At 46.5% G+C, this 21,056-nt stretch overlaps 1 protein-coding gene across 1 annotated transcript in view; it reads left to right on the top strand.

Annotated features, from left to right (window-relative positions):
* Positions 1-21,056, top strand: part of PKD1L1 (polycystin 1 like 1, transient receptor potential channel interacting) — an 884,746-nt gene that overhangs the window by 293,674 nt on the left and 570,016 nt on the right. Inside the window, exon 17 of the mRNA XM_075316120.1 lies at positions 184-352. Coding sequence (XP_075172235.1) covers positions 184-352 — 169 coding nt within the window. The remainder of the gene's footprint in view (positions 1-183; positions 353-21,056) is intronic.

The following is a 21,056-nucleotide window of genomic DNA, read 5'->3' as shown; positions in this document are numbered from 1 at the left end:
TAGTTTGTACATACCCTAATAACAGCAAAGGTTTTTGTTTCTCTCATTTACAGGATATACAGAAGATGGCAAAATTAAATGTTACTCATAATGATATTTTTCAATAGAGATTTCCATTTTTAAGAAAGACAATTATATGCTTTTTCTAAGATCAAAACCTTTTCAACTTCTTTTTTCTTTCAGCCATATATATTTATACCAATGGGACCTTTTTCTCAACGGACACATACATTAACTTTACAGCAGTGATTGATGAATCTGGACCTTTGGAGTTTAATTGGCAGTTTGGAGACCGGTCGCCTGAAAAAACAGTCCGAAGAAGTTTGGTTAAAAGATTCACCTTACCAAACAGGCAATTAACACTTTTTTGTATATATCATGTATTAATATCATAGTCTTAGTTATTAAGGTGAACCTGCCATTTGCACATGCAGTCAAAACTGTGGACAGCATGGTATCAAAAAGGAGCAGCTGGGCAGAATAATATGTAGGTGCCTTGGAAAAAAATTCAGTATAACTTGCATTTTATTAATTTAAATTTTCAGTGATTGCGTAGCAGGAACGTAGGAAAGTTAATTGTGAAATATATAATAATATACAGTATATCACTTTGTGTTGAGGGAGTAGTTAACTATTCTTATTCGCTATGCTGTTAGCGAGTACTGTCCGCTACTCGCATATTCGTTACGAGTAGCGGGCGCAATGTAAGTCAATGGGAAATACTTGCTAAGTAGCAATAACCCGAAGGTCGTACTTTTCATGCGAGTTGTGAATAGTACAGCTTTCAGGTTACTCACTACTTAGTGAATATTTCCCATCGACTTACATTGCACCCGCTACTCGTAACGAATATGTGAGTAGCGGACTGTACTCGCTAACAGCATAGTGAGTATGAATAGTTAACTACTCACTCAACACTAATATCACTCTTTTGTGCTAGATGGTTAGGTAGACAAAGGAGACCATGTGTTTGAATCCTCAGCCAGGTTGAGAGGAGTCTCCAACACCTGGCTATACAAATGCCAATATGACATCACAGGTTACAGCCAATCATAGGGGAAAATGAATCTTGGTCACAGGCCTCTATATAAGCTGTCCTCATACCCTGTGATGGTCTCTTTTTGCACTCTCTTCCTCTCTGGCTGGACATGTGACGCCCCTGACTAGCCAGGTAGTCACAAACACAACATCACACACACCTCCTCCCCTTCTTAGGCAACAACAGTCAAACAAAATCCTTGTTGCCTCCCTCCAGGGTCTGATGTCCACACCAGGTGTGGCGGAGCCAGGCGGTTGGCCCCACCCACCGAGGAGTTCACAGGCATGGAGGCGGGAAAAGTAACAGATTCGAGTTGGAGCTGAAAGTGACAGGACAGAAACTGTTGGGGTCTGGGTAGGAGCCCAGGCACTGTCAGCGAGGTTGGCAGACGGTGATGGCCGTCTGCAGGAGTTGGCGCAGGTCAGCGGAACCGTAGGACCGGGGACGGGCGGTGGCCTGCCGGTACCGAGCCGGGGAGCAGATCTGTACCAAGCACAAAGGCAGGGCCATCAGACCCTGACCAGGCTAGGAGCCGCCGACAACGGTCAAATCAGATAGTGACCGGGACCTCAGGGGTTCCCTCACACCCAAGACCCGACAGAAGGCAACCGTCCACACAGTGAGGATAAAAAGCCACCGCCATAGGCTAGAGATCCAAGGGCCAGCGCCTGCAGGCAAAACGGGCTCCTTCGGTACATACACGCCGGGGAGCGGACTACCAGTGAGAAACCATTGGAATCAATACATTCTACAAGGGTACAGGGAAAGACAGCCACCATCAACCTGTCCGGGGAGAGCTAAGACACTGCAGCCGGCTGCGGGACCCGTCCATCCAGCCGTTTGGTTTACCAGAGACTCTGTGAATCTGTGCCTGAGTGAGTACAACAGTGCCATCCGGCACCGCGCCGCGCTGCCCCACAACCCTGCACCCCGGCCTTCCTGCCTATCTGTACCACCACCGGGCCCCGGGATCACCAACCCCTACCCACGGAGGGGGAAGCAACATCCTAGCTGCTCCCTGCCATCGCTCCCGGGATCCCCGTCACCAGCAGCAGTGGTGCCCATTATCACCACGACCCGTGGGTGGCGTCACGAACTATCTCCCCAAACAAACCACCCCTTTTCACTCGTGGGCGAGGAGCGCTGCTCGAGTCCCCGGGTCCGGCCCACCGCTCGAGCCACCGAGCAGCAGCAGCCCCGGACCTGAGCGTAGCGAGCGCGGCCCCTCCGCCTGCGACAGACATACGCAAGGACAGCAGTAATAACATGGGTTGGATTGGGTGGGAACTGTGCTGGTGTCTAAGTGGGTGGTATGTAATTTTGGGTTTAATAGTAAGGTATTTACTTGTGTTTTCCTATAGTGTATGTGTGTATAATTTAGTTAATGCTTTCACATGTACCAGTGTTATATAGTGTATTAAGCGTAGTTGTTAGTGGATAATAAATTTGTCATATTTTATTATTACAACAAAGGGACTCTGAGTATGCGCTTGTTTGGGATACACCAGGTAGATAAGACAAAAATCAAGTAAAGTAATACCGTAGTAACAGAGTAATTATACCCTTGGGATATCACAGATACAGTATATCTGTGATATTGGGAATCCTTTGTGTAGGAATAGTAAGTTTCCTGCCCTTTTTCCCCCTTCCACAAATGCAGCCAGTCCTTTGGCACATGTGGCAAGATTATTCCCACTCATAGTATAGTAAAGAAGGAGGTCTTTTATTTTCCTGTTACAGTTTGCATGAGTCCAGTGGGCAGTCCTATTCCTATTGGAACATGAGCACAGCAATCAATCAGCGGACTTAAGGGGGCTTTACACGAAAGCGATATCGCTAGCAATTTCTAGCGATATCGAGCGTGTAAGTACCCGCCCCCGTCGCGCATGCGATTGTTTGAGATCGCTGCCGTACCGAACATTATCGCTACGGCAGCGTCACACGTACTTACCTGGTCGGCGGCGTCGCTGTGACTGCCTAACAATCCCTCCCTCAAGGGGGAGGGACGTTCGGCATCACAGCGACGTCACCGCGACGTCACTAAGCGGCCGGCCAATCAAAGCGGAGGGGCGGAGCTGAGCGTGATGTTAACATCCCGCCCACCTCTTCCTTCCGCATTGTGGCCGGTGGCAGGTAAGGAGACGTTCCTCGCTCCTGCGGTGTCACACACAGCGATGTGTGCTGCTGCAGGAGCGACGAACCACAACGAAAAACAAACCTTACCGATTTTTGAGTTTGGGACGACCTCTCCATGGTGACCGATTTTCACCATTTTTGAGGTCGCTTAAGGTCGCAGGTACGTGTCACACGCTGTGATATCGTTAATGACGCCGGATGTGCGTCACTAACAACTTGACCCCGACGATAAAACATTAACGATATCGTCGCATGTAAAGCCCCCTTTAGTGTTTCTTGTACATGATTATGACTGCAGTGATCACATATTTGTACGTATGGCTCATGATTGCTCCAGTAAAGTAAGCAAAATCCGGTGGGAATGATAAGAACAATGTCAGAGAAATCTGTAAGGAATTTAAAAGGTAAAGCTCTGTGCAGATGTGCAAATAACTCTTCTGTTTGTTTGTTCCATTTAGAACAGACAAACTGAATTAGCATCCCTTATATACTACTATTATTATTATTATTATTATTATTATTTATTATTATAGCGCCATTTATTCCATGGCGCTTTACATGTGAAAGAGGTATACATAATAGGGACAAGTGCAATAATCAAAAACAATACAAGGCACAGACTGGTACAGGAGGATAGAGGTCCCTGCCCGCGAGGGCTCACAGTCTACAAGGGATAGGTGAGGATACAGTAGGTGAGGGTAGAGCTGGTTGTGCGGCGTTATATCAGACTTAAGGCCCCTTTACACACTGAGACTTTCTAGCGATCCCACCAGCGATCCCAACCTGGCCGGGATCGCTACAAAGTCTCTGGTGAGTCGCTGGTGAGCTGTCAAACAGGCAAACTTGGAAAACGACGCAACAGCGATACGGACCTGCAGAACGACCTAGCTAGTCATTGTGGACGTTGTAAAGCAGCTTTTTGAAAGGGAAGTCGCTAACGAAGTCGCTGTAAAGGCCCCTTTACACACTGAGACTTTCTAGCGATCATGCTGCACAGCGGGAAACAAAGGACCAAAGAATGGTCCTGAGAGATGTGTAGAGATCAGCAACCTCACAGCAGGGGCCAGGTGGCTGATGTGTTTCACACACTGCAATGTCGCTGGGGAGGTCGCTATTACGTCACAAAACTGGTGACGTTACAGCGATATCGTTTGTGATGTTGCAGTGTGTAAAGGGGCCTTAAGGGTTACGGCAGGTTGTAGGCTTGTCGGAAGAGGTGGGTCTTTAGGTTCCTTTTGAAGCTTGTCAAGGTAGGCGAGAGTCTGACATGTTGTGGCAGAGCATTCCAGAGTATGGGGGAGGCACGGGAGAAATTTTGGATGCGATCGTGGGAAGAGGAGATGAGAGGGGAGTAGAGAAGGAGATCTTCTGAGGATCGAAGGTTACGTGCAGGTAAGTACTGGGAGACTAAGTTACAGATGTATAAAATGGAAAGCAAAGGGATCTATCTATCTAAAAAGAAACATGCATGTTTTGCTCACTATCTGACATGTAATCAGAATAAACCTTTCCCATTTTAGGTCAATTAGGAACCAATATTATTTGTATTTGACAAATGCCAGAATAATGAGAAAAAGAATGTTTTAAGGCATTTTTATTACTTTATGCCAAGTCAAACGTTTACATACATTTCATTAGTATTTTGTACCATTGCCCTTAAACTCTATGATTTGGGTCAAACATTTTGAATGTCCTTCCACAAGCTTCTCACAACAGTTACTAGGAATTTGGGCCCATTCCTCCTGACAGAACTGGTGTAACCTAGCCATGTTTGTAGGTCACCTTGCTCGCACTGGCCTTTTCAGCTTTGTCCATAAATTTTCAATAGGACTGAGATCAGGACTTTGTGATTGCCACTCCAATATATTCACTTTGTTAACCTTAAAGGGAACCTGTCAGGTGCAATACACACCCAGGACCATGAGCAGCTCTGGGTGCACATTGCTAAACCCAGCCTAACCGGGCCCTGTATACACTAGCATAGATAAGGAGATCTTTAGAAAAAGTATTTCTAAAGATCTTTTATCTTATGCTAATGAACGCGGGGACTAATCCCAAGGGCGTTGTATCCCCCGACTAGCCACCCTCTTAGCATGTTAGTACAGCCACAGGGCGCACTAACATGCTATTCAATGCATTGTCACCAGCGGTGTAGCACGTACCTGTGTTCGCTGTGGCTGCGCTTCTGAATGCCCGACACTTCCAGTCATGCGCAGTATACCTCTCTGAAGCCAGGACGCGTACACCCGGCTTCATACAGCATATGATTAGTTATGCAGATTCTTATCTTGTCACTGCATTGTTAATGTTTTGCTCCTGGTGGTGGAAAAATCTTTTTCTTTCTGTATCCTACAAATTACAAATGCTCACATTCCCTAATAGCCAAGTGTGTTATTAGGTTGATTCCCAAGCGAAAGGTCACTGGTGTGAATCAAAGAGCAGCCATGAAGAAGATTTCCTAAGAAAAGAGAAACGGCATAATCCAGCTCATCAAAAGCAGACCCTTGGCCAAACAAAATTGCCAAATTGTATCATGTGAGTGCCATGGCAGTTGAAAGAATACAAAATGACGTCTGTCCATCCATTCAAAAGAAGTGGCTCTCCAGGCAAAATGTCGGAGTCAACAAGTCAGCTCATCACAAGATCTATCAGTTCTGGTGTACCAAACACGGCATTATATTTCGTAATATCAAGATAACAGATGTCCATGCATGCAGCACGTGACAAATATTATATAAGTCTGAAATGGTGGCTGAAAAAAGGCGAAGAAGCCTCGACTTCAATATCATCATAAGAAGCATTACCTCGAGTTTGCAAAAAAGTACAAAAAGTGATCAGTAACAAATTTCAAAAGGGTGATTTGGAGTGATGAGATGAATATTAATAGACTAGGCTCCGATGGGTGCAAATGGGTTTGGAAGATACATGGGAAAAAGGGGTTAACAGATTTAGAAATTGAAGAAACTGTCAAGTTTGGTGGAAGAAGCCTGATGATATGGGGTTGTTTCACAGCCACAGGCATTGGATACTTGACCAGGATGATTGGAGGTCTCAGTGCTGAGCTGTATGACATTATCCTCAAGCTGAGTTACTTTGTACATGCGAGTACTATGGGTATGAAAAGGACGACAGTGTTTTAACATTAAAACAAAACGTAGCATACGTCGAGATCGGCGAAGAAATGGTTCAATGACAGTTAGGTAGAGATGCTGGTTTGGCACCCATAATCCCCAGACCTCAACCCAAGTGAGCATTTGTGTGTAGAGTTGAAGAAAAGGCTGTCCTACATACCCAGGTGAATCTACCTGTATGCACCAACAATGGGAACGTGTAGAAGAGACCTGGGATCAGATTTCAGTCATGACATGCTTGAATCTGATCAAGAGTATGCCCAGAAGGATTCAGGCAGTGTTGAAAGCCAAAGGTGGATTTTCAAAATGCTAACAAAATAATAACAATTTGAATTTAGATTTTTAGAAACAAAACAGTAACAATGCAGTGACATGACAAGAATTGCATAACTAATCACATGCTAAATAGTTGCAAGTCAAATTTATGTATGAGATAGCCAACATGATTGTCTATAAAATTAAGGTAGTTTCATGTACAAAGCTGTAGTGGGTGGTGAGATATGGAGCCTGAAAATCAAATTGTTCACAAAAAAGGAAAAAAGAACGCTCACCGCTGCAGGAGCAAGCCTGTGTAAATCCTCCAAATGAATATCCTGGGTCCCAGCACGGTACTCGGCAGCCAGGCATATGATAATATGAAACAGGGAATGAAAGGAAGGATCCAGCTCAGACTCCAAGGATAAATAAAACTTAAACTTTTATTTCTTCTTGTTAAAATATATATCCAAATAGGTATTATGGCTCCGACTTATACATCTGTCAGTGTGATTAACACATAATGCGTTTCGTCAGGACGCCTTCTTCAGGTCAAGTGATAATAATACTAAAGAGGATATTTATAAATGTTAGCCGTGAGTAGAAACCTTTCCCACTTGTTCTCAATTAATTAATTAAATAGGGGAGTATACTCTGCTCAGGTAAAATCACTGAATAAAAAAACTACAAATACTACATTGTATGACCATAAGGTACCCATCTAGCCATATTCTATCACTAAAAAAATCCATCCAAAAAAACAAACCCTGATGTAACGTCGTCTGAGAGCCCAGAACTTGACGTGACGTCAGAGGATACTAGCGGCCACAGCACCAGGGGGTCATGTGACCGGCACTGAGCGTGCAGGATAACGCCGCTCAATGCCAGAACTTGAAACAGAGGCCAATTAAGAAGAGACCTAAAATTGTAATTTAGACTCATAGAGAAAATAAAACAAATGGGTGAACCACCCCTTTAATGCCAGATCATATGGTATCGCTGGATACAACCCTATAACATCAATTGTGATCCAAGTGTACAGTCATGGCCAAAAGTTTTGAGAATGCTACAAATATTAATTTTTACAAAGTCTACTGCTTAAGTTTTTCTAATGGCAATTTGCATATACTCCAGAATGTCATAAAGGGTGATCAGCTTAACAGCAATTACTTGCAAAGTCAATATTGGCTAAGAAAATGAACTTTAACCCCCAAAACACATTTCAACATCATTGCATTCCTGCCTTAAAAGGAGCAGCTAACATTGTTTTAGTGATTGTTCCATTAACACAGGTGTGGGTGTTGATGAGGACAGGGCTGGCGATCAATCAGTCATGATTAAGTAAGATTGACACTACTGGACACTTTAAAGGAGGCTGGTGCTTGGTATCATTGTTTCTCTTCAGTTAACCATGGTTATCTCTAAAGAAACACGTGCAGCCATCATTGCTCTGCACACAAATGGCCTAATAGGGAAGAGTATCGCAGCTACAAAGATTGCACCTCAGTCAACAATCTATCGCATCATCAAGAACTTCAAGGAGAGAGCTTCCATTGTTGCCAAAAAGGCTCCAGGGCGCCCAAGAAGGACCAGCAAATGCCAGGACCATATCTTAAAACTGTTTCAGCTGCGGGATTGGACTACCAGCAGTGCCGAGCTAGCTCAGCAATGGCAGCAGGCTGGTGTGAGTGCTTCTGCACGCACTGTGAGGCGGAGACTGCTTGAGCAAGGCCTGGTTTCAAGGAGGGCAGCAAAGAAGCCACTTCTCTCCAGAAAAAACATCAGGGACTGACTGATATTCTGCAAAAGGTACAGGGAGTGGACTACTGAGGACTGGGGTAAAGTCATTTTCTCAGATGAATCCCCTTTTCGATTGTTTGGGACATCTGGAAAACAGCTTATTAGGAGAAGACGAGGTGAGCGCTACCACCAGTCTTGTCTCATGCCAACTGTTAAGCATCCTGAAACGATTCATGTGTGGGGTTGCTTCTCAGCCAAGGGAATCGGCTCACTCACAGTCTTGCCTAAAACCACAGCCATGAATAAAGAATGGTACCAGAATGTCCTCCAAGAGCAACTTCTCCCAACTGTCCAAGAGCAGTTTGGCGCCCAACAATGCCTTTTCCAGCATGATGGAGGACCTTGCCATAAAGCAAAGGTGATCACTAAATGGCTTATGGAACAAAACAGAGATTTTGGGTCCATGGCCTGGAAACTCCCCAGATCTTAATCCCATTGAGAACTTGTGGGCAATCATCAAGAGACGGGTGGACAAACAAAAACCAACAAATTCTGGCAAAATGCAAGCATTGCTTCTGCAAGAATGGACAGCTATCAGTCAGGATTTGGTCCAGAAGTTGATTGAGAGCATGCCAGGGAGAATTGCAGAGGTCCTGAAGAAGAAGCGTCAACACTGCAAATATTGACTTGCTGCATTAACTCATTCTAACTGTCAATATAACCTTTTGGTACTCATAAAATGATTGCAATTATATTTCTGTATGTGATGTAAACATCAGACAAACACAATTAAAAACCAGAGGGCAACAGATCATGTGAAAATATAATTTTGGTGTCATTGTCAAAACTTTTGGCCATGACTGTACTCTTCGCTCCATACAAATTTATTAAAAAGCGAGATAATCGATTTAGAATCTTTTATAAAGCTGGGAATGAGTCTGACCAACAACTGTAAGTAATGGTCAACCCATTCAAATCAAAAGTTCAAAACATTATTACCCTTTTGATTTTCAGTGTAGATCCAGCCAAAGACCATAGCCGGAAACAAGTCTTGTCCAGCTTTGCCCCTGGATGGCTTCTTCCAGTGATGCTAGCCCTCTATACACACAAGGGAAAGGCTTGTCAATCATGCTTAGCATCACTGGGAGAAGCTGGCCGGTGGCTTAGACTTTCACGTTTCTAGCTATGGTCTGTGGTCAAATTTTTAAAGTATATTGTTGCACACTGGTCTCGATTCTGAGCTCTGCTCCTTTCACCTATGTCCACTGCTCATAGTTGTGCTCCACATCGAGCATCGCTGGTGGTCCAGAGTGCTCTCATGTGATTATCTGACAAGGCTTATATAAGGCCCACCAAGACACATTCTTAAGGCTCTTAGTTCTGTTAGTTTTACTGTCTGTCAAGTACTTGGTCCATATCTGCTTTCCTGTGTCCTGTCTGCCTACACCCTCCAGTGCTTCTAGGCCTCACTCCATATGTTTTTTTCTGCTGCTGCATCACTGCCTGGGATCCTTGTGCCCACCCAGACCTAGGCTTGGAGGATCCAACTTACAAGGTGAGACTGTAGCACAATGCCATGACTATGGTTCCCAAAAGTGTAACAGCAACAACACTATTGCCGTTGGATACAGATGATTTGCTGGGACTTGTAAAACAACTTCAAATTGACTGGAGCTTCTCCTAGGTATTCGGGATTTCAAAGCTCATGTAGAGGCACTATGCCAGATTCCTGAAATTCCTGTACATTAGCTCTTCAACACCTGCAGCACCCTAATGCTTATTTGCAGTACTCTGTTTGGGAAACATCTCCACATTTTCCCACTCCTGGAAACATTAAGGCCTGTCAGGGCTTTGTGAGTAGATGTACCATACAGTTTGAGATTTGTCTGAACCAATTTTTTTTTTGATGGGTCCAACGTGGCCAACATTGTTTCTTTATTTTCTGGAGATACATTGGCATGGGTTGCGCCATTGTGGGAATGGGATGACCCTGTGATGCATTCCCTACTATATTTCCTGTCTGCCCTCTGTAAGGCATTTGATGAATTGGGTCATATGCACTGCAGCGCTGATTCCATGCTATCTCTCTGGGACATTATAGCACCCAGTTCCATATACTGTCTCCTGAATTGACATGGAACAATTGCTTTCTCCTGGCTGTCTTTAATTCTGGCTTGTCCAGTCAGATAAAAAATGAACACACTGATAGAGATTTACAGTCTTTCCTTGATGACTTGATTCCCCTTGCCACCTTAGGCTATGTACGCACGTTGTGTCGTGTCCCTGCAGAAATTTCTGCAGGGATTTGACAGCACATGTGCGCTTCAAATCGCTGCAGAAACACTGCATAATGGATGCAGTGTTTCTGCAGAAAAAAAGTCGATTTCATGCGCTTTGGATGCAGCCTCTCCCACAGACAGAGCAGGAGCTGCATCCAATGCGCACAGAATAATTGACGTGTTGCTTTTTAGAATGCAGCGATTTGGAACAAAATTTTGGCATCCAAATCGCTGCGCTCTCAAACGCAACGTGCGCATGGATTATGCACAATCTTCATAGATTGTGCTGGGGACGCAGGTCACATGCATTTACACTGCGGTGCAATACACTGCGTAAATGCATGAAATTCAGCAGCGTGCGCACACAGCCTTAGTGGACTTCTGTTTTAAAGACCTGTCTAGCGAGAAAACACTTAATTCCCTCATGTCACATTCTGAAACATCTCCTAAATTGTCTCCCCGAATGGCTGACCTGGAACCCATAGCAATAAGTTGGAAGAGATTATCTCCATCTGAAAAATCTCGTTGCCTTAAGCCTGCTTTACACGCAGCGACATCACTAGCGATGTCGCTCCTGAAAGCACCCTTCCCCGTCGTTTGTTCGTCACGGGCAAATCACTGCCCTTGGCGCACAATATCGCTAGGACGCGTCACACATACTAAACCTCCCTAGCAACGTCGCTGTGGGCGACGAGCAACCTCTTTTTTTAAGGCGGAGGTTCATGTGCTGTCACAGCAATGTCACACAGCGGCCCGCCAATAGAAGCGGAGGGACGGAGACCAGATGCATTAATGACACGCCCACCTCGTTGCCGGCAGGATGCAGGTACGTTGTTGTTTGTCGTTCCCGGGGTGTCACACGTAACGATGTGTGCTGCCTCAGGAACGACGAACAACCTGCATCCAACACAAGCAACGACATTTGAGAAATGAATGACGTGTCAACGCAACAACGTCGCTAACGAGGCCGGATGTGCGTCACGAATTCCGTGACCCCAACGATATCTCATTAGCGATGTCGTTGCATGTAAAGCGGCCTTAACTGGCTGAATCTGTATTATCGTAAATTGGGGTAGTTATCACATAAATTGTTCCAATTTGAAGGGAGAACTTCAGACTCTAGCCGAGAAGGGAGGTATCACCTCAGGTTTAACCCTTTCCTCAATTATAGATAAATTACTCATGCCTATGTTCATTTCTTACAGTTACCTTGTGTTCATAGGACAAGCGCTTATTGATTGCAGGGGAGCGTAAAATTTTATGGACTTCTCTTGGGCCAAAAGGCTGAAAATTCCTTTAGTTTCTTTGCAATCATCACTGAAGCTAACCTCCATGAATAACTCGCTAACTTCAGGTGCCTGTATCTAAGTCCAGACAGGGAAAGTAACTCTACAGATCAATGTGCATTTTTGTTGCACTGATGCTTTTGGTGAGATGGCCCAATGGGAATCATCTTGTTTTCATAATTGCTTCAAAATTTCACCTCAACCACCTTTCCAGAAACTATGCTCTGCGTTTCCTGCCTCTAATATTTTTGCCTCAAGTCAAGACTCCACAGATGTCTTGTCCAAGCATGGGGGCAAAGAGAACCACAGCGAAAATATGTCTGAGACTCAATATGTCCTGGTTTCTGCTTCTTCCTTGTCTAACTTGCCATTTGCAGGTCATCATGTGGCTATCAACAGGTCCTCTTCTATAGTCAAAACAGTTCCTGTTTCTAAAGCAATCACGGAGTATGAAATCAACCAAGTTCTGCATTGTAAAATAACTTGTAGTCCTGAGGAAAGATGGGTTTCTAAAAATACTTAGATCCTACAAACCTGCTCAATAAATTTTATGCAAAGCATTTTATGTCACCTGTTACCAACTCATCTAGGAGGGACTTTAAAAAGGGGTACTGTTATGCATCTGTCTCGTCTTGGCAGGGTTTCATCATGTTCCCTTATGGCCTCTTCCCTGCATTGTGTTCCACATCAGGTTTTACAAGTAGCCCAGCGTAATCCCATTTAATTGTACCACCCCTGCAGCAGTCGGACTGCTCGGGTCCGGGGTTACTGTGGCTCGAGGGTCTCCGGACCCGGGTCTCGCGGCCACTCGAAAATAAAAGGGGGTTATTTACAGGGGATAAGAGTTTGTGATGCCATCCGGGGTTCGCGGTAAGGGGAGTACCGTCGCTGCCGATGGGAGTGCCCGGGGGAGATGGAGTGGTGCAGCCAGATGACGTTCCCTCCACGGGTAGGAGAGGCCATGGGACTCGGGATGATGAGGTGTAGGGGTACGTGGTGCAGGTTGGACGCAGGGGAGGACAGCATACTCACTCAGGCCATGTTGGTATTAATGCAACCATAAAGCAGACTGACACAGAAGTAAACCAAGTCTCTGGGTACCGCTGCCACTTCAGGGGAGCTCGCTCAGGCGTCCGCTGCCGTTGGTATTGCTGATGATCTGTAACCTGCCTCCATGCACTAGTATTTAGATGTTCTGAGTGACCCATCGGCTTTAAGCTGTAGGGATCCCGCTCCCTATGGTTAAGTAGAGGAGCTGTGCTCTTGATTGCTGACACTCGGGATTTCAGTGGGCCACAAAAGCTGGAAAGCCCTGTCCCCCTCCTTGTGTTGTTGCCTTCGATCCCTGAGCTCTTGGGGAAAGTTCATATGGAGACTATCCCCCACAGGTGGATTATCAGGTTGCGTGAAGCTACTCTCTGATCTAGGGTCCAGTACCCCGCCGTGCTACATACCGGTTCGGTTACTAGACACTCCGGTGCCGACCGTTCTCCAAAGCTAAGTCTGGGCACCCTTCTCTAATACCCTGCGACCGGGTCTTCGACTCCTCTGGTCCCAGACCACCATCTGAGACCTAGCCAAAAGTCCCACAGGGAGCTACAACTCCCCCAGAGCCTCACTCTTTGTGAGCTACTACTGAACTGACTAAGCTCTGCTTTCCACTTCCTCTCACTGACTTCCTCCCTCCCACCAGTCTGCCTGACCCCTAGGCGAGTGGCCCTGTTACAGCCAGACCACTCACTGTTGTGCCTGACAGGGTGTGGTGTGAGGTGTGGCTAGGATTTGAGTGCTGTTGGAAGCAATACCAAAAGGTTGGGATCCCAGAACCATGGGGGTTTGAGCTCTGCACCATAAGGAAAGAAGTGCAGTTCCCTGTGACACCCTGATTAGGTCAGGGGCGTCACATTCCCCCTTGGTTAAATGTAGATCGTCCCCGAGCTACAGGACACCCAGAGGATTTATTTTGGTTTTAACTGAAAGAAAGATTAACAAGTTACGCATACTCATTCATCCTTCACAGGGGAGGCAATATACTTAAATGTTACTTTAACTCTAAAGGCTACTGTAATACTATTGTATGAACTTGAGGATTCTTATCACTTAGGGCAATGAAGAGCAGAAGCGGGTTCTTGGTGCAAGCAATTTATACAATACACAGCCAACAATATGTACCCAGTATATAAACACACAGAAACAAAACACAAACACGGTATATGTTGCTGAGCACAGTCCTTACGAATATAGTCCAGAAAATAAGCAGTCCAGGTAGATCCGAATAAACAAAGTTCGTGGCACAAATCCTCACACCGGTGTGACCGGGTGATAAGTCCCTGGTTTTGGTCCACACGAATAAGGTATCAATTAGTCCTGGCAAAGTTCAATAACATATCTAATATCCATGTCCAAACATATCTTTAGCAGCAAGAGTAGATACAGGAAAAGTTCCGGAAAGACAGTCACAATATAGTTATCCGGTAGTATCGCTTACATACACTTGGGACGGCCAGCCGCTGGTAGAAGCAATACGGCCGGGAGTTCACCTGAGACAAGCCTGACAAGGAAGCCACGGGTAAATCACAAGGATCCAGAAAGGCAACCAGGTAACGAGAGCAGCTGAGCAAGAGCACACAGGAAGCAGTATACTCAAGCAACTAGACTAAGCTTATGGGCGGGCTTTTATACAGATGAACCAGAAGTAGGTCACACAGCACAGAAACTCCATTTTAACCAAGGGCAAAATCATTCAGAAGCAACCAGGAAACTCCGAAACACTGACATCCCCCCCCCAAAAAAAAACGGCCTCAGGACGATCCAGGGCCAGGTTTGTCTGGGAACCGCTGATGAAACTGAACAATCTTCCGAGGAGCTTGGATGTTGCCCACAGGTTCCCAGGAATCGTCTTTGGGAGAGTACCCCTGCCAACGAACCAGATACTGAAGCCGATGCCGATGGAGCCGAGAATCGATGATGTCCTCAACCACAAATTGCTCATGACAATCAACCATCATCGGTGGCGGAGGAGGCATGACACGTGCCCGAAATGTATTAGGGGAAACCGGTTTGAGCAGGGAAACGTGAAAGACCGGGTGTACCTTCAAAGTCCAGGGCAACTGCAGCCGACAGGCCACAGAGCTCACAATCCCGGTGATTCTGAACAGACCAATGAACTTCTGACCAAACTTTTGTGAAGGAACACCCTGTTTTAGATTCCTGGTGGATAACCACACGGAGTCCCCTACCTTAGACATGGGTGCTGGTTTTCGGTAAGTGTCTGACGACTTCTTGTAACGCTCCTGAGCCGAGGTCAAGGAGTCCTTCAAAACTTCCAGATTCTGCTGTAGCTCCGTTAGTCTGTCCTCAACCGCTGGTACTGAAGTAGCAACTGCAGACCTAGGCAGAATACTCGGATGATAACTCAAATTAGCAAAAAATGGCGTTACCTTAGTGGAGCTGCTCTGAGCGTTGTTATACGAAAATTCCGCCAAAGGAAGCAGTTTCAGCCAATCGTCCTGCAGATGGCTGACAACATCGCAAGTACTGCTCCAGGGTTTGATTAGTCCATTCCGTCTGTCCGTTTGTCTGAGGATGGTACGCAGAAAACAAACAAACATCAATATGAAGTGCAGAACAAAACCCTTTCCAGAACTTAGACATGAACTGCTCGCCCCGGTCAGAGATGATCTCATCCGGCACCCCATGCAACCGGAAAACATTCTGGATAAGTAACTCTACTGTCTCTACGGCTGAGGGAAGACCGGTGCATGGAATTAAGTGAGCAGCTTTTGTCAACCGGTCCACTACCACCAAAATAGTATTGTTACCGCCCGAGACGGGCAGCTCCACAATAAAGTCCATTGAGATGGAGCCCCAAGGGCGAGATGGTACGGGCAATGGTTTGAGAAGTCCCGTAGGAGCAACATGAGGGACTTTGCACCGTGCACAAACCACACACATTCTTTCACATCTTTCAAACAGGTAGGCCACCAGAAAAAACGACTCAGAAATTCCTGCGTCTTCTGTACCCCCCTATGACCTGCCAACACAGTCGTAGACCAACTTGAGAACCCGAAGTCTTACAGCCTCCGGGACATAAATACGTCGATCTCTCACCCACACACCATTCCAAAGGACAAGGGTCACATCGTGCGGGGGGGCAGCAAGGAATACGTCACCATCATAGGCCGACTTGATGTCCTTCCACAAGTCCCGGTCCTGGATTACTCCAACAAAATTGGCATCTGATAAAATGGTTTGAGAAGAGGTTCCGGGCACGGAGTCCACAGCGTGGATTCGGGACAAGGCATCGGCTTTCCCATTACGTGACCCCGGACGATATGTAACAATGAAATTAAACTGGTTAAGGAATAGGCTCCACCGAGCTTGCCATGGAGACAGGCACTTGGCAAATTTAAGGAATTCCAGCTTACGATGGTCAGTGAGAACTACCACTTGTTCCGTTGCTCTCTGTAAGTGGTGTCTCCATTCCTTAAAAGCGGAAATAATAGCCAACAATTCCTTGTCCGCAATGTCATATTTCTTTTCTGCAGGGGACAACCGGCGAAAAAGAAGGCACAAGGGTGTAAGATACCCTTGTTCCCGGTCCTCTGTGAAAGGATAGCCCCTAGTGCATAATCAGAAGCGTCGACTTCCACAATAAAAGGAAGTGCGGGATCCGGGTGTGTTAATATTGGCACCGAGGTGAAACAAACCTTGAGATGATTGAAGGTGGACCACACAAACTTCTGCTCCTTCTTGGTTAGCAAGGTGATAGGACGGACAATCTCTGAAAAGTTGCGGATAAAGCGTCTGTAAAAATTAGCAAAGCCAATAAAGCGTTGTACCTCCTTGATGTTTCCCGGTTCTGGCCAGTCTAGAATTGCCTGGCTCTTGCCAGGCTCCATGTGCAGCCCCTGAGGAGAGATAACATATCGTAACAATTGAACCTTGGAGCAATGAAATTCACACTTCTCCAGCTTAATGTACAGGTGGTTATCCCCCAGACGAGCAAGTACTGTCTTAACGTGCTCCTGGTGTTCCTGTAGGGAATCAGAAAAGATCAGGATGTTATCCAGGTAAAATCACCATAAACTGATCCAATAAATCCCTAAAAATATCATTGGCTAGGTGTTGGAAAGCTGCAGGAGCGTTACAGAGTCCGAAGGGCATCACTAGATACTCATAATGTCCATACCGACATCTGAACGCCGTCTTCCACTCGTCCCCGGGACGTATGCGAAGTAAATTATGTGCCCCACGGAGATCCAATTTGGTGAATATTTTGGCCTGTCGTACTCTTTCCAATAGTTAAGGAATCAACTGCAACGGATACCGGTTCCGAATGGTTATTTTATTCAGTTCCCGGTAGTCGATACAAGGTCTGAGTCCCATCTTTCTTCTTCACAAAGAAGATGGGAGCCCCTGCTGGTGAGGAAGAAGGTCTAATGAACCCCTTGGCTAAGTTTTCGTTGATATAGTCTTTCAAGGATTGTAACTCCGGGTAGACATGACCAAATGGTATTTCTGCCCCTGGAAGTAATTCTATGGGACAATCATATGGTCTATGCGGGGGAAGCTGATCTGCTTTTTTCTTATCACATAGGTCAGCAAAGTCATTATAAACCGGGGGGAGATCTGGTACCTGTACAGCGCCCTCCGCAGTCGGTGTTACTGGATCCGATACTGTTGGCCTAACGGTCGGACCACTCTGAGGTGGGAAGGATATTTCCTTTGTCTCCCAATTGATAACTGGATTTTGAGACCGCAACCAAGGAATTTCTAGAATTATCGGAAAATGGGGAGAAGAAATCAACATGAAAATAAGAGTCTCCTGATGACCCGGTTTCATCCCACATTCCAGGGGTACCGTCTCACGATCAACCGGCCCTGACACTAATGGAGAACCGTCTACCGTTTCCATGGTAGCCGATGAGGCTCTTAGTTGAGTCTTAATTCCGTGTTTCCTGGCAAAAGAAGAGTCCATGAAATTTCCCCCTGCCTCGAAGTCCATCATAGTGGATGTAGGAATTACCTGCCCCTCCCACCGAATCTGAATGGGAAGCGAGCAATGGGTGTATTTTCCTTTAAGGGCCTTAGATGACGTTGACATCAATGTCGAGGGAAAAACTGCATCCAGATGAATACTTGCTTCAGAGATGTCGGACTCCGTGTCCGTATTATCGTACTTTATTACTGCTGCCAGTACCTTATTCGGTCGCTTAGGACATTTTGGGCAGTTAATCAGAAAATGATCCGATTGGCCACAATAGAAACATAAACGATCACGGAGCCGATGTTCCCGACGTTCGTTGGTCTCTCGCCTTTGTAGAGAGTCATCTTGCATGGGAAAGTCCTCAGCCTCCCGTGGATTCCTGTTAGAAGGTTCCCTAGAAGGAAAAGCAAAGTTGGTTGCCCAGTTTACAGCTGCCCATTTTTCCTGTCTGCGTTCTGTCAAACGGGTATCGATACGCACACAGTGTTGGAGAAACAGTTCAAAATCCTGTGGAGACTCGGCACGAGCCAACTCATCCTTGATTGTACCCAAGTTCCCCAATCGGTCTCCACCACTAACCTTTTAAATTCGGTGACATATTCGATGACAGATCGCTTTCCCTGACGTAAGGAAAGCAGAGCCGATTCAGCGGTTGCACGGCAATTAGGGTCATCGAACATTTGTGCCATTGCTATTAAAAAATCATCCAGGTTATTCAAACGGGCATCACGACTTTCAATCATGGGATTAGCCCAAGCCAGTGCTCGTGATGTTATCAACATGATTATACATAATACCTTTGACCGGTCAGACCGGTAATAATTAGCATGTACATCAAAAAACAGCATACACTGAGTAACAAACCCACGGATCAGACTTCGATCACCACTGAACAGAAACTGAGGTAATTTAGGCATACCAGTGGCTGCTACGGGTTTAATGGGTACAGTTTCCTGAACCTCCAGTCGGGTTCGAACATCCTGAAGAGCCTGACCAAATACCTGGTGATCGTGGCCCAATTGAGTCTCCATATCTCTGACCTTATTTTGTACCGCCTCCATCTCCTGCTGCAAGGAGTTAATCATGGAGTAAAGGTTCTCCACCCGTGTCTCCATCATTGCCCCAGCGAAATCCTCTTATTTATGGCTTGAGTATAATGTAATACTATTGTATGAACTTGAGGATTCTTATCGCTTAGGGCAATGAAGAGCAGAAGCGGGTTCTTGGTGCAAGAAATTTATATAATACACAGCCAACAATATGTACCCAGTATATAACACACAGAAACAAAAACACAAACACGGTATATGTCGCTGAGCACAGTCCTTATGAATATAGTCCAGAAAATAAGCAGTCCAGGTAACGTAGATCCGAATGAACAAAGTTCGTGGCACAAATCCTCACACCGCTTACATACACTTGGGACGTCCAGTCGCTGGTAGAAGCAATACTGCCGGGAGTTCACCTGAGACCAACCTGACAAGGAAGCTACGGGTAAATCACAAGGATCCAGAAAGGCAAAAAGGTAATGAGAGCAGCTGAGCAAGAGCAGACAGGAAGCAGTATACTCAAGCAACTAGACTAAGCTTATGGGCGGGCTTTTATACACATGAACCGGAAGTAGGTCCCACAGTACAGAAACTCCATTTTAATCAAGGGCAAAATCATTCAGAAGCAACCTGGAAACCCCGGAACACTGACAACTGCTTTACACGCAGTGACATCACTAGCGATGTCGTTCGTGAAAGCATCTGCCCCCGTCGATTGTGCGTCACGGGAAAATCGCTGCCCGTGGTCAACCATATCGCTAGTACGCATCACACGCACATACCTTCCTAACGATGTCGCTGTGGGCGCGAACAACCTCTTTAATAAGGGGCAGGTTCGTGCGCCGTCACAGCGACTTCACACAGCAGCCCTCCAATAGAAGCGGAGGGGCGGAGAGCAGCCGAATGAACGACACTCCCACCTCGTTGCCGGAGGACGCAGGTACGTTGTTGTTCGTTGTTCCCGGGTTGTCACACGTAGCGATGTGTACTGCCTCAGGAATGGCGAACAACCTGCGTCCTGAACGAGCAACGACATTTTGAAAATGAACGACGTGTCAACAATCAACAATTTGGTGAGTATTTGGGATCGTTAGCGGTTGCTCGTAGGTGTCACACGCAACAACGTCGCTAATGAGGCCGGATGTGCGTCACGAATTCCGTGACCCCAGCGATATCTCGTTAGCGATGTCATTGCGTGTAAAGTGGCCTCTAGAGTTCATTTACCAAGAACAACAGGGAACTCTACCGGTTGTAGTGGTAGTCAGTGGCTCAGCCTGCTCTGCTGCAGCCCTTGCCTGCAACAGTTCATTCCCAATGTCTCTCTCCCTTCAACCCGCCACCCAAACAACCTGGATCCTTGGTGCCACCTCTAATACTGGTGGACACGCCTTTTCCAGTCACCTTGGTAGTCCCTGGTGACAGTGTTGAAGTCCTTGAGGTGTAAAATACGACTCTGGTGGGCGCACGAGGCACAGCTATATACAAGAGCACAAGTTCGTGCTGGCTGCTGCCAGTACTGCAGCCATGGTCCATATTTAAAGGGGTGGTTCACCCATTTTTTTTATTTTCTGTATGAGTTCTACTTACCATTCTAGGCGTTTTCTCCTTTGGCTTCTGTTTCCATTTCTGGCACTGAGCGGCGCTATCCTGCACGCTCAGTGCCGGTCACATGACCCCCTGGAGCTGTGGCCGCCAGCATCCTCTGACGTCCCGGCATTTCCGGGCTCTCAAACAAGACGGGTACGTCAGAGGAGGCTGGCACCACTCACACTGAGTGACAGGGCTGTGGGCGGTGACTACCGCACATCACAGCCCAGTATCGAGGGGATGATCCGGAGGACGTCAGTGTGGAGCCGGCGTCCTGCAGATGGTGAGGCACGGGGCGCCAGTGTGCAGTACAGGGGGGGGGGGTTCTTCAGCTGAATCCCCCCTGCACGTAAGTATGTGCTCACACTTTCCACCCGCCCGCTCTGCTGCGATGTCAGGAGAGCGGCCGGTGTCAGGCAGTGTGATCATCTGCTCCTCCCAGCAGCAAGACACTGACAGGCATGTCACCGCTGTGCTCTGCCACCTGTCCTGCTGCATGGGACCAACTGTCTGCACTTTGTCACCTGCACCACAAGTCACAGAGTGGAGACAGTTGGTGACATGT

The sequence above is a fragment of the Anomaloglossus baeobatrachus genome, chromosome 6, assembly GCF_048569485.1.
Source record: "Anomaloglossus baeobatrachus isolate aAnoBae1 chromosome 6, aAnoBae1.hap1, whole genome shotgun sequence".
Taxonomy (NCBI): domain Eukaryota; kingdom Metazoa; phylum Chordata; class Amphibia; order Anura; family Aromobatidae; genus Anomaloglossus; species Anomaloglossus baeobatrachus.
The sequence above is the reverse complement of the archived record's forward strand: the minus strand, read 5'-3'. Positions and strand labels throughout refer to the sequence as shown.